The sequence below is a fragment of the Artibeus jamaicensis genome, unplaced genomic scaffold (assembly GCF_021234435.1).
Source record: "Artibeus jamaicensis isolate MK-2021 breed Jamaican fruit bat unplaced genomic scaffold, CSHL_Jam_final contig_387, whole genome shotgun sequence".
NCBI lineage: Eukaryota > Metazoa > Chordata > Mammalia > Chiroptera > Phyllostomidae > Artibeus > Artibeus jamaicensis.
The window spans coordinates 12,511,595-12,525,742 of NW_026521812.1; the positions used below are offsets into that span (position 1 = coordinate 12,511,595).

A 14,148-nucleotide genomic window follows, 5' to 3' on the forward strand; every position below is an offset into this window, starting at 1 on the left:
TCAATACTGGAAATTCCTGAAAATTCAGTTAACCAAGAACCTACAACCTACATACAAAACTTTAGTGTTTACAGAGAAAAGGTTCAGCAGCAATACAGCCCGATTTCTCTTTCCCTTACATTATACAATTAAATATTTAACCTCTTATTACCTGTCATTGGAACTAATTTCTGGTTTTCTTATGCTATCAGTAAGTCCCTTAATAGAGGTATGTTATTCTATAGTCCTGATATAAATTAGTATAATACAATCACACATACGTTATAGACATTCAAACAAGTATTTTGTTAAAAATAATCTGAGGAACTACCAAGAAAATCCCAACACTGTTCTTGGAATGATTAAATCCTTCTCAAAACAGCATTTGTGAAGCTCAGCCCTGACCAAAAGGAAGAAAGGCAGACTACATGTGTTCATACTGTGAAAGGAAGATCAGAGAGAGAGAGAATATGTGAAGTAAACAATGCACACAAACTTAGCCACCTAGATGAGAACTCACTTTCCCAAAAGATTGATGTTATCATTTAAAATGGAATCCATCATGGTCACAGGATCTTCTGCAGTCAGACTGGATGAGCCATTGAGCTGGACAGCACTAGACATGAGAGGGCTAGTGCCATCAGGGCCAGAACTTAGGGTTTCTCTGGCTGGTTCATTCTGCTCTCCACTCTGAATGACAGGTGCATACTCATCTTCATTGTCATCTTCAACAATGACAATATCAGGGTACTGGCTACAGCTAGGTCAGCAAACAAGAAAGAACCAATTACATTTTCAGACCAATTCAATAAATCAATTCTCTCCATTCATTCTCCTTGGAAATTCTCTCCCCAAACCACACCTCTGAATGCTTAAACTTCTTGGGAAAGTATCTTAATAACAAATATTGATAGTTCATATGATATAAGACCACAAAGCATCAATTAAAGGTATTTAACTAAAAAATGAAAAAATCAGAATTCTCATTATTTTGTTGTTGGGGAGTCTTTTCTCTGGGAATAGAAAGGAGTATGTGTTTTCTTAACCATATTTTGCTGAGTATAATGCACACTTAATGCCCAAATTTCTTATAATGCCCAAATTTTTGAGAGAAAAATAAGTATGTGTACTTACTTATACATAAGTAGTGCTAAGGATGGGCATTATACATGGGTAGCATTAAGATCATGGCAAAATACGGTAACTAGTAAGAAAAGTAACCAACATTTTCATAAATTTTATTTCATAATCTCCTTACTTGGAGGGATCAGATATAACATCCTCATTAGTTTCTGGAATAACAGGGATATTTTCATCTGCATTATCATCAGTAACATCATAAATAATGATATCATCTGAAATCCGCTCCCTTGATTTTAAACCTTCAGTCCTACTATGTGGAACCTAAAAAACCAAGGAGAAAATATATCAAAAAATAATATTACATTATCTCCCAAACAACATCAAAAACATGCTAAATTGGAGCCCACTATTTATTAAACATTGAGGATACAATAGCAAGCACTGACACAGATGCGTTCTCTGTCCTTCTGGACTTACACACTAATTATATTAGTAGCACTAATTCACAGAGGTTATATTCCCTGCATTCTACTTAACTTTTTTTTTTTTTAATCTGTATGTCATGCCTCAGAATGTTTGTATGGAAAGATCTTCAAATTTTAAAGTACTTTTTTATACCCAAAGGAAAAAAGTCATGATTTCACCAGAAATTTCAAGCATAACAAGATGGCTGCTGTGTTGATGGGGACTATTTCCTCCCAAACTACTCTGTTTGACACATATTTTATTCATACTGATTACATGGTTTCAAAAACAGGAAATAATGAACACTTCACCTATTCCAAAGTTAAATGTCAGCCTGGCATTTTAGTGATGATTATTTTTTTAAACTTAGCATCATTTGGACCATAGGTACATTAACAAAAAAGCATTAGATTTTTTAAAGCAAACTGAAGTCATTAATATAATGCAAAAGTCTATCAATTTTAACTCTAAGCTTAACTCTAATTTTCCTGAGAACAAAAAGCTTGATACTTCAATAATAAACCTCGAACAGTATTTAAAATTTTAAGATTTGAAAGTAACAATGATAATCAGATACTAAAAGAAGTCTTGACTCTGGATTGTATGAATTTGCCTCTGGATATAAGTTTAAAGAATTATTCAGAGAGCGTGTGGAAAAAAATGAAGGTAAACAAAGATATTTTTTGAAATTACTATAGTTAAAGTCTAGTCTGTGTACATTTATAATAAAAGTTGTAAACATAAAATAACCAATGGATGAATGCATAATATCAATTAATATCATACAGTAGTTGAACTAATTCTGGTTTATTAAATCTTAAAAGCAATACCAAGTAAAAAAAAGCCACAAGGCAAAATAATATGTACAAACTGGTATCATTTATAAGTTCAGATATATGTAAAGTAATAACGAATACAGTTCACAGATTCACAACTGTAAAATGACTTTGGAAATGATAAATACTAATTCAAAATAGTGACTATCTCCAGGTGAAACTGAAAAGGGGGAGAAAAACAAACTTGGGAACAGACAACTGAGACAACTTACATTTATAATGGGTTATTTGTCAAAATAATCTAAAGCAAATAATGAAAAAAGTAATGAATTTAAAAAGCTGCAGGATGAGCACTTAGAATATTACTCAATAAACTTCTCGGAATGCATGAAATAGTATGGTAATAAAATTTAGTTTGAGATAATATAAACTAGAATTTAACTAAATAGTACTTTATGATGGTGATTATCAGCTGGTTCTTTGACTATATGCTGAAACAGATTCTTCTTTTGGGCTCCATTAGTGTTCAGAAGTAGAGGCCTGAAAATCAGAAGATATTCATGGAGTTCAGTGAAGCAAATACACAAGTGATTCAAAGGACTTCTAATAATTTACCCATACAGAAACACAATCATTTTCATAATGAATAAAGAATTTTGGTAAGGACACAAGAGAAACTCTTAAAAATTACTAAATCTTAAAAATAGAAACTGGGAGATGAGTATATCTAAAACTTTTATTTCTCCATTGTCTATACTAATTTTGTTATAATGTAATGAACTGGTCTCCCCAAATAAAGTTCAAATAAACTGCTGGTCTCCCCAAATAAACTCCTGACTGAACTATAAAACTCTTTAAGAATGTGTTTTCACGGTAAAAAATAAACAGGTAATATAATAAGAAGTACAGTAATTAGTGGAAGCAGAATTAAGGCCGCAGCATAAGCTATGAGCATTAACCAAGCTTTGCTAAAATCTTAGCATTGCTAGATTATCTTTTCCTCCTCCGAGATACTCCTTTGTCTACTATTCTTATGTGTTAGTTGTGACTGGTAGTTAGTAACATTTATAGGAATACAAACCGTGGTTGTAGGTCAACAAACTATGGTTGAATACAGACTTCTAAAGACCTTCAGGAGTATATTAAACATAAGAGAGATCAAGTATAAAAAAATTTTTTTTAAAGACAAGGCCTTTTTTTAAGAGCTTCCCTCAGGTCTCCTAATGCTACAATGAATTGCTGATGTGAATGAAACATAGGTTCTCTGTTTAAATGTATGTGTCTATAAAGTGACCATTTAGGCTGTCCTTATCTCTCAAAAATATCAGCAGGCTGACAGCACTAGGAAAAAATAACACACTCCTGAAATATTGTGAGTAATTATCAAGGGACAACTGTTCATCCATTGTAGGCCATAGATGGTTACACATTAAAATTTCTGGTTGTCCATGTATAAACCAAAAACGTTTTAACATAAAAACTTACCTTTTACGTTTTAAACTCACAAGTTGGTTATTCTGAACCAATGTAACAATAAACTGGACAATCTAAAAGGAAAGTACAAATAAATTTTTCCATTATAAATTCCCAATTATTTAGTCTACATTACAAACTTTAAAAAATTCAAATATTGTGCATGTCCTCTATTCTAAGTCATATAGTTTCTCAAATATTAACATATTTGAAATTTGGACACATCATAAAATTGGTATTTAAAGAAACATACCAGCTTCCAGGCAGAATAACCTGTGACAAAAGTTGCTACTACCTAGAACAAAGAGATGCCTAAAACTTCCTTCCTTCCTAACTTCCTTCCTTCCTTCCTAACTTCCTAACTTCCTTCCTTCCTTCCCTCCCTCCCTTCCTTCCTTCCTTCCTTCCTTCCTTCCTTCCTTCCTTCCTTCCTTCCATCCATCCATCCATCCATCCATCCATCCATCCACACACCCACCTAATATTCAGTTATTTGTTTTGGTAATAAGCATCAAGCATGTGCCTGAATATAGACCCCAGTTTTACAATTTTTTCAATAGCATGATGATACAAAATAAAATAAAAAACACACACAAAAAACATGGTGTTTCATAGGCAACATTTTTCTTATACCAAGTATTATAACAGTGGTAAAAAAAATGCAAACTGTCTCAAAATATAAGATCATAAAATTTTCAAGCTAGAAAGTTTATTGACTATTGAAAAATTATTGTTGAAGCACTAACTATCTGTCAAAGCTTCCTGCTGACAACCAAAAGAAGCTGGTTTAATCTTCCAAGTCCGATTAAATTTAGAGGAAAACTATTAAACAGCTTAAGACATGCCACATTCCTCCATATTTTATAATAGTATTTCTTAAAGTGTGGCCCATGGAGCAGTAGCACAGGCCTGGAAACTTGTTAGATATGCAGCCCCACTCCAGAACTGCTGAATCTGAAATTCTAAGGATGGGGCCCAGCAATGTTGTGTGTTTATTAGCAAGCCATTCAGATGGTACTAACGTGAATACGAGAGACATACACAGTACACCTTGAGATTATATTGTTAACTTCCTAAAGGAGCTAAAAGCAAGGCTACCACATGATGAATTATGAAAACCAATGTATCACTGAGAGGCTATGAATGAAGAACAAAGGGATTAGAGGACAATGTAGACTGTAGAAAACTTCCTTGCAAACTTTGGAAAATATAATTATATAATTAAAATAAAGAATTGTCAATTAAAAATACAAATTGTATAGCTTTAATACTGTGTGTTTTCCCCCCAAAGAGGCTACTATTTATAGTTTGCCTTACAATCAATATGAACTTTTCCATGGAAAAATATAAACATTTTATTTTTTATTATTTTTTAATTTATGAAAATAATTGGGGTGACATTAATTAAAAAATATATTAGGTTTCAAAGCCCTGGCTGGTGTAGCTCAGTGGATTGAGCACGGGCCTACGAACCAAAAGATCATGGTTCGATTCCCCGTCAGGGCACATGCCTGGGTTGCAGGCCAGTTCCCAACAGGGGCCAGTTCCCAGCAGGGGATGCACCAGAAGCAACCATACATTGATATTTCTCTCCTTCTCCTTCTCTCCTTCCCTTCCCTTCTAAAGATAAATAAATAAATTTATATATATATAAATTATATATATATTATATATTTATTTAATATATAAATTAAATATATACCCCCATGCCCCTTTCCCTCTGGTAATCACCATATGGTTGTCTACCTATGAGGTTTTTTTCCCCTTATTTTCTTTTTTTCTTAATCCCTCCAAATTACAAACATTTTAACGGAAGAGTCAGACAACATTACAGTGTATGAAAAGGTTAGCCGCTACCTTACTTACTAAAAAAAAATGCTAAGAGTTGACAAAAAAAAATTACACTTAAAGGTATCTTTAAAATAATTCGACTTCAATTATTTTTTAATTTATTAAAAGGTGTGATCAGAAAATTCTAAAAGCATTAGTAATTACATTTCTGAGAACATGACTCACTGGCTACATTTCTCCTGACATGTTCTACATCTCACTTCTCTTTTTATACTTCTGCTTCACACCTTATAGAATTTACAACCTGGAGATGAGGAATCTCACATGTACCACATCTAACTTCTGTACCTGATAAGTCTTATAACAGAAACCTCACATAATTATTTCCATTAACTCAAGGCCAAAGAATAAATGGCAAAAGTTAAAAATCAATTCCATGAACAGAGAAAAAATTACTGGCTATCATCATATATTATATAAACTCTCTAAACCCTACCAAAACATACAGATGCAAACTCGAATCTGAGCAGACAGAACGTTAGCTTTCATGAAAAACTGAAATGTTATATAAGTATTTTACAAACTCTTCTTGCCATTGGGGGGAAAAAAAACACAACAAATTATGGAGTGTTGTACATTAGTATTTAACCAAATACCATTTTCTAGAAAAGAAACAAAATGTTTAAATAAAGCATAGGTTAAAATATATTATCACTTTAAATCAAGTAATCTTAATAGAACTGCATACTGAAATTAACTATGGTAGTTTTGAAAATACATATACTTGGACTTAGAATTAAATTCTACAATCAACCTTTACTTGCATACTATTTTTTTTTAAATATAGGCTATCTATTTTGACTACAGGCCAAAGGCTGCAAATACCATTCATCTCTGTTCTAAGCTGTTCCCCTAGATTCAAATCCTGTCCGTCATAACCCTATTTTTAGCATGAACAAGCTGAAGCTCTCCCACCCTCCCATCTGAAAAAAACCCTGTTGCTTAAACTTAAGAGTCCAGTTTTCTAATGAGCAAAAAATAGCTATCTTAATTACTTTTCTGTTTCATATCTTATTAATATATGAAAGCTAATATGAACAGATTGAATCACCAGGATACAAAGCACCAGAGAGATTCTCAGTTCCCCAGTAATTTTCAGCTCAGATACTAAAACCTAAGATTTATTTTACAGCACCCGTATTAATGTTTTTCTGTACAGATTAATAATAGCACACATTGACAGCTCATTTTTTAAACTCATAATCTGGTTGACTGATTTGAAAATATTAGTCATTTATCTTCTGAACCTGTTATGTGTGCCTTTCAGAGTAAAAAACAGTAAAAACAACAAAACAAATGAACCAAAAAACCCATACAGTAAAGCTTTGTTTTTATAGAAAAAATTGTGTAAGAAACTGGGAGTTTATTAATTATGCTCCTATGAATAAGTATCTTACAGGTGTTCTATCAGGCAAAGGTCCTTAAAGATTTATTAACTGGGAGTATGGAATGACTATATTTAGCTAATAAAAAGATTTTTTATTAAAAAGAACTTACAACGCTTGTCCTAATTTGTTTGATTTCATAGTTTTACTTCTAAAACCAATCAGTTTATGCAACGAAGACTTTGGGCCACAAATGGTACTCAAACAAGCACAATTATGGTCATGGGGAAAAAGCTTACCTTTCGAATAACTTGTTGCTGTTGTGCATGTTTTGCTCGTAATTCTGATACCTCCTTCCAAAGGGACTCATTCTCACTATATCGTTTATTAAAAAAACGAAACAAAAGACAATTCTGTCAGAAATCAAGGCCTCGATATCTTTAAGAAAACCAGAGAATACCACAAATATAAAGCACAGCTGATGGTTGCCAAAGGGGAGGGCATGGGAATAAAACACTTTTTAATTAAAAATAAAGATTTTATAAAAATACCAGAAAATTTAACTAGTTTTTATTATATATTTTTACAAGACTAGAAAAATCTTTGGTTTAACTATATAAATAGCAACTATCTTGATGCAAATCCAGAATCATTCCTCCATAACTCTAACAGCTTCTACTCATGGCAATATATACACAAAAACTTAAGACTCATGCTTATATCCATGTAGTGGGAGACAATTTATTCCTCTGACAATCAGGTACATTATTTCTTATTTAAGCTAACCTTAAAACTGTGGCTACCATGTGAATTCAGTACTTGTACTTAGGAAACAATTCTTCAAGAGAAGTGACATTTACCTAGCACTTGCTACTCTCCAAGTACTATGCTAAGCATTTCATATATACTAGTAATTTAAACCTCTCTTAAATCCGTCAAGGAAATTATTCTCTATTTTATACATGAGGACTCTGAGACTCAGAGAACTGAGAAGACTTGCCCAAGATCACAGATAATTAGTTAAATATTAAAGTAGAAACAAAATGTGCTAGACTCCAAACTGCCTATCTTAAGATCTGTCTCAAACACAAGCATATGAAAACATGAGGGAATATGTGTTTTAAAAACATTTCCATATATGAGAAACCAAAAAATAGAGGTTACCAAAAATGAGACTTTAATATATACTGAAAAAAATACTGTACTTTTTCTGGCTCAGAAATTCAAAGACACTGTCATCTGCTCACTAAAGGTAAGAAGGAGAATGTCTTCCAAGGAGGTTGGGTTTATTCATAGGTATCAAACGAAAATGTTTTTGCACAGCAAAAGAAATCATCAACAAAATAAAAAGACAACCCACAGAATGAGAGAGCAAATTTGCCTATAAATATAAGGTGTTAATATCCAAAATTTATGAAGAACTTATAAAACTCAACATCAAAAAACCAAAAAACCTAATTAAAAAGTGGGCAAAGGGCTTGAATAAATACTTCTCCAAAGAGGACATAAAGACAGCCATATGTGAAAAGATGATCAACGTCTCTAATCATCAGAGAAATGAATATTAAAATCGCAATGAGATCCCATCTCACATTCATCAGAATGGCTATCATCAGTAAATCAACAAACAAATGCTGGCGAAGATGCGGAGAAAGGGGAACACTTCTGCATCACTGGTGGGAATGCAGACTGGTAAAGCCACTGTGGGAAGCAGTATGGAGATACCTCAAAAAATTAAAAATGGATCTGCCTTCTGACCCAGTGATCCCACTTCTGGGGCTTTATCTGAAGAAAACCACAAAACTAACTCAAAAGAATTAAGCATACTTATGTTCACTGCAGTGTTTACAAATGTGAAGATATGGAGGCTTCCCAAGTGTCTATCACTAAATGAGTGGATAAAACTATGGGACATTTACCCAATGGAATACTACTCAGCTACAAAAAAAGAAAATTTTACCCTTTGCCAACAGTATGGATGGACCTGGAGAACATTATGCTAAATTAAACAAGCCAGTTAGACAAAGACAAATACCGTATGATTTCACTCCTATGTAGGATCTAACGAACAAACCAGGAAAATGGGGACAGACTTAGATCAAAAACAGGATGACAGCTGGGGGTGGGAGGTGAGGGGATGGAGGAATGGAGCAAAAAAGGAAAAAGGATTTATGGACAACAGTGTGGCGATTACTGGGGGAAAGAGGATATAAAAGGATGAAAAATGAAAAAATACAATAAATATTAAATTTAAAAAGCAAAAACCAAACAACAATGAAAAAGATCTACTGTTTCACGAGTAAGGCTTTTGCATCATATAGTTTTGCATGCCCAGGTTTTTATATTCTTTCAACCACCATCATGAATATACATTATTAGGGTAAAGTCTATGGCTACAAATCAAAAATAAGGGGAACTAATACTTATTGAAAAATGATCTGTGATCTTGGTTTCAACAACATGACCTAAAAGCACCAATCTCCAACACACTACACCCAACGCATAAACACCAACCCATATTAGAATTATATTTGAAAATAATACTTTACCTTTTTAATTCAGAAAGCCTGGACTCAATAGTTTCTTGTTTTATTTGAACCTTCTGAGCACTGCTTATAATTTTTGTTAAATCTTCCTGACGAATTTTATTTTCTTCTGGTTTTGAAGATGAAACCTTTCAAAAAGCAAATTTAGGACATCAAACAAACACTAAATGCCATGGTTGTAATTCAAAGCTTCCCTATTATAAGATGTTTTTGTAGTATGTTCAGGAAGTGAGATCAAGTTCCAAAAAACCTAGGATAGGATTTTAGGAGGAGAATAAACTATGTAGCTCAAAGAGCGAGGATAAGAAATAATTAGTCTATTTTTTTTTATGTGGGAAATTTCCACAAGCAGAAACACCTTAAGAGCTTTTTTAATTTTTCATTTCCTCTGTCAAACTCTCTGTAATTTTCCCAAGCCTCTTTATTATCACATTCCACGATTAATTAAATTTATACAGTTAACAGCTTCATGCTAGGCCATTTTCTTCCATGGTCCACACTACCCTTTTACCCCACCCCTTCTTTTTGTAGATTTAGTAAAAATATCTTATTTCAGGAAAAAAATCATTCAAAAATGTATTGTTAAATGTCTACTATATGCAAGGGACTTATTCTGGGCTTTCAAAATTTGGCAGTAAACTACAAAATAAGCCCTCCAGCAAACTCACTTTTTAGCAGCTTACATTTTTTAATCTGAAAAAAGGGTGAGCTATCCCAATGGGAATGGATCCTCAACCTCAGTCAGAATGTAAACATTTTCCTTCCCTTTAAAAGTGTCTGAGCCCTTAGTATAGCTTAGCACCAAGAAAGAAAAATAGAAGGAAATAATTAAAACTTTATTTGTGTAGATGCAGCCCAGTCTGCAAACCAAAGGGTCGCAATTCAGCTCCCAGTCAAGGCACATCCCTGGGTTGCAGGCCAGGTCCCCAACAAGGGGCACATGAAAGGCAACCACACATTGATGTTTCTCTCCTTCTCTTTCTCCCTCCCTTCCCTTCTCTAAAACAAATAAATAAAATCTTTAAAAAAAATGTATTTGTCTAAATCATCCCAACAAAGAACACTAGTGTATTTTCATACATCCTTAATTTCAACAGCTGAAATATGTCTTGGCCAAGTATACTACATAGCAATGCCCTAATTAAATCATGTTATCGATAGCTCACCTTCCTTTTAATGTTCTCCAACAAGTCATCCTGGCCTTGTTTGAAGTAAGGATGCTGAAATTCAACAGGACCATCTCGTTCCTGTTTTACAATTCCAGAGTCAATATGCACTACTTTACGGAAACCATCTGAAAAAGATTCAAAATTCGGATGACTAAAACAGAGGAAAGTAAAAAATTAATGATGCTTCTATGTGATATATTCTCCTCTTTATCATCCTAATGGAGGAAAAAACTGTTTAATCAGTGGCTGATGATATTAGTTCAAATAAATTGTGGTCCATACTCACACATATTCAGTTGCCTCACAAAGCTTGCCATGTTATTGTGCTTAAAGTATTTAGGAAGAATTTCCTTTGCAAATCTTTGTTCATCCAAAACTAGAAAACTCTGACCATTCTGAAAAAGTAAAAAAGTCAATTAGTTAAAGTCCTCTGATACTACAGGGTAGTTTATATGATACATATAAACCCTGAAACTGGGCCATCCTTTTATGGTAACTTCAGATCAACTGTTTATTTCTGTTAATGTCAACAAGAAACAAGTTCCAAATAAGTGCCAAAGTGCAATTAAGCATTTTGATATTAAGTTCAAAAGCTTAGCAGTGTCTCAACTAAAATCTGTATCATACTATATGGTAAAATAATAGAAAAATCTCCAGACTTCCAGCCAAAATGGAGGCATAGGTAGATAAACTTTACCTCCTTGCACAACCAAAAGAAGGACAACAAAAAATTTAAAAACAAAAAATAACCAGAACTGCCAGAAAATCGAACTGTGTGGCAGGTCGACAACCAAGGAGTCAAAGAAGAAACATTCATTTAGACTGTAAGAGGGACAGACACAGGCAGCCAAGATGGAGAGGATTCATGGAAAGGCGATGGCTAGCCCAGCAGTCCCACTGCATGAGGATAAATGGGGAGAAACAACTGGGAAGCAAGAAGGACTATGCAACTCAGGGTCCCAGCGTGGGGATATAAACCCTCAAAACCTCTAGCTGAAAAAAACTGTGGGGAAACTGCAAAGTGGGAGAAACTCCCAACAGTAAAGAGAAGGAAACCAGAATTCAAATCACCAATTTGGACCAGAAGGAAGAAATAAAACATTCAACCAGAACAGAATAAAGAAACAAGAATTCAAAAAAAAAAAATGAGGAGAGGCTTAGGAACCTCTGGGACTTCTTTAAACATTCTAACATCCAAATCATAGGGATGCCAGAAGGAGAAGAGAAAAAGCAAGAAATTGAAAACATAATGAAGGAGAACTTCCCTAACTTGGCAAAGGAAACAGACATCCAGGAAGTCCAGGAAGCTCAGAGAATCCCAAAGAAGTTGGACCCAAGGAAGCACACACCAAGGCACATCGTAATTACATTACCCAGTTAAAGCAAGGACAGACTCTTAAAAGCATCAAGAGAAAAGGAGACACCTACCTACAAAGGAGTTCCCATAAGTTTATCAACTAATTTCTCAAAAGAAACCTTGCAGGCAAGAAGGGGCTGGAAAGAAGTATTCAAAGTCATGAAAGGCAAGGACCTATGTCCAAGATTGCTCTATCCACCAAAGCTATCATTTAGAATGGAAGGGCAGATAAAGTGCTTCCCAGATAAGGTTAAGTTAAAGGAGTTCATTATCATCAAGATCTTATTATATGAAATGTTAAAGGGATTTATCTAAAAAAAAAGATAATCCAAACTCTGAACAGTAAAATGACACCAAACTCACAACTAAACCTAAAAATAAAACAAACAAACAAAAAAACCAACTAAACAGACAACTAGAACAGAAAAAAAAAACAAAAAACAACTAAACAAACAACTAGAACAGGAACAGAATCACAGAAATGGAGCTCACGTGGAGTGTTATCAGCAGGGAGGTGGTGGGGAAAGAATGGGGGGAAAGGTACAGGGAATAAGAAGCATAAATGGTAGGTAGAAAATAGACAGGGGGAGGTTAAGAATAGTATAGGAAATGGAGAATCCAATGAACTTATATGTATGACTCATGGGGACATGAAATAAGGGGAGGGAGAGTGCTAATGGGAGGGGGTGCATGGCAGAGGGTAATAAAGGGGAGGAAAAATAGGACAACTGTAATAGCATAATCAATAAAATATACTTTAGGAAGAAAATTTTCATTAAATTAGAAACAAGAAAAGCAAATACAATATGTGGCCAACATAATTACTTAACACTGTTTTAAAGTGAACAATCTTAGACAAAAATAAAATTTGAGGCTGAAGTAAAATCCTTTTTGCTATAAAAATAATTGTATCTGTAGAATCATCTGAAAAATTGTAACAGAATTTAGTAAGATTCTTGTTACTAATTAATATTTAAAATCACTAGTATCCTGTCATATAAAAATAAACAACTTGAATCTTACTAGAAAAATACAGTAACCAAAACATCAAGGTACTTGCATAATGACAGACAAAACAACTCATACAATAAAAAGCTCAGAAATATTAAATTCTCACATACACAGTGTCAAGATTTTTTATAAGGGTGCCAAAACCATTTAATGAGGAAAAGACAGTCTTTTCAAGAAATGATGTTGACAAAACCAGATACTACATGCAAAAGAATGAAGTTTGAACCTTTACCTTCAATCATATACAAAAATTAACTCAAAATAGATGAAAGGCCTAAACTTATAAACATTTCAGAAACCATAAGAAGCTTCACGACACTGAATTTGGCAATGATTTCTTGGATAACAACAAAAGCACAGGCAATGAAAATAAAAATAAACAAATGGGGATACCTCGGACTTACAAACTTTTCTGTAAAGAACACTATCAAACAAAGGCGGCCCATGGAATAGAAGATAATATTTGAAACTCATATCTTCCAAGTGGTTAATTCAATATATATATAAAGAAAGTGGCCATCAGATGAAGCCACTTCAGCGAGAGAGATGTGGATCACTGGCTGGCAAGGGGAACCTACCACCCTTGCCACCATCTTGTCCCAACACACCTGGGATGCCATCTCTCAACCTGTAGTGGAAGGTGGGGGCGACCACCTCAGAGCTTCTGGTTGGCACGTTGAGACCCTGGTAGTGGAAGAGGGTTTTGGAAAATCTTAAGCTGAGGACAGAGGCGGAATCTGGGGACTGGCCATATGTCAGAGATTTGAACGATTTACCCCAAGTCTGTCGCATGCAGGCCCAAGCTTTCCTGGGAGACACCAGTTGTTCTTGGGCTCCTGGGAGGACTTACAAAAATTTGTGTGGCCGGCCGGGGACTGTAACACCTAAACGAAGTGAGTAGTCACAGGAAAACACCAATCTTTTTAATCTTTTTTCTTTTACTTGTTCTTTTTTAAAATATTGAATTTATTTGGGTCACACTGGTTAATAAACCCATACAGATTTTAAAGTAAAAGAAAAAAAAAGAACCTCTACAACTCAATATCAACAATGGCAAAAACAAACAACCTGATTAGAAATGGATAAAGGATTTGATTGGACATTTTTCCAAAG

The 14,148-nt window shown here is 34.0% G+C and overlaps 1 protein-coding gene across 2 annotated transcripts in view; it reads right to left on the reverse strand.

Annotated features, from left to right (window-relative positions):
- Positions 1 to 14,148, reverse strand: part of HSF2 (heat shock transcription factor 2) — a 35,610-nt gene that overhangs the window by 8,987 nt on the left and 12,475 nt on the right. For both annotated transcript variants that reach the window (XM_037139632.2, XM_037139633.2), the window contains exons 2-9: positions 10,954 to 11,062; positions 10,665 to 10,792; positions 9,502 to 9,626; positions 7,252 to 7,327; positions 3,789 to 3,850; positions 2,756 to 2,843; positions 1,238 to 1,383; positions 500 to 739 (exon numbers count right to left, since the gene is read on the reverse strand). In XM_037139632.2, the coding sequence (XP_036995527.1) occupies positions 500 to 739; positions 1,238 to 1,383; positions 2,756 to 2,843; positions 3,789 to 3,850; positions 7,252 to 7,327; positions 9,502 to 9,626; positions 10,665 to 10,792; positions 10,954 to 11,062 (974 nt within the window). The remainder of the gene's footprint in view (positions 1 to 499; positions 740 to 1,237; positions 1,384 to 2,755; positions 2,844 to 3,788; positions 3,851 to 7,251; positions 7,328 to 9,501; positions 9,627 to 10,664; positions 10,793 to 10,953; positions 11,063 to 14,148) is intronic.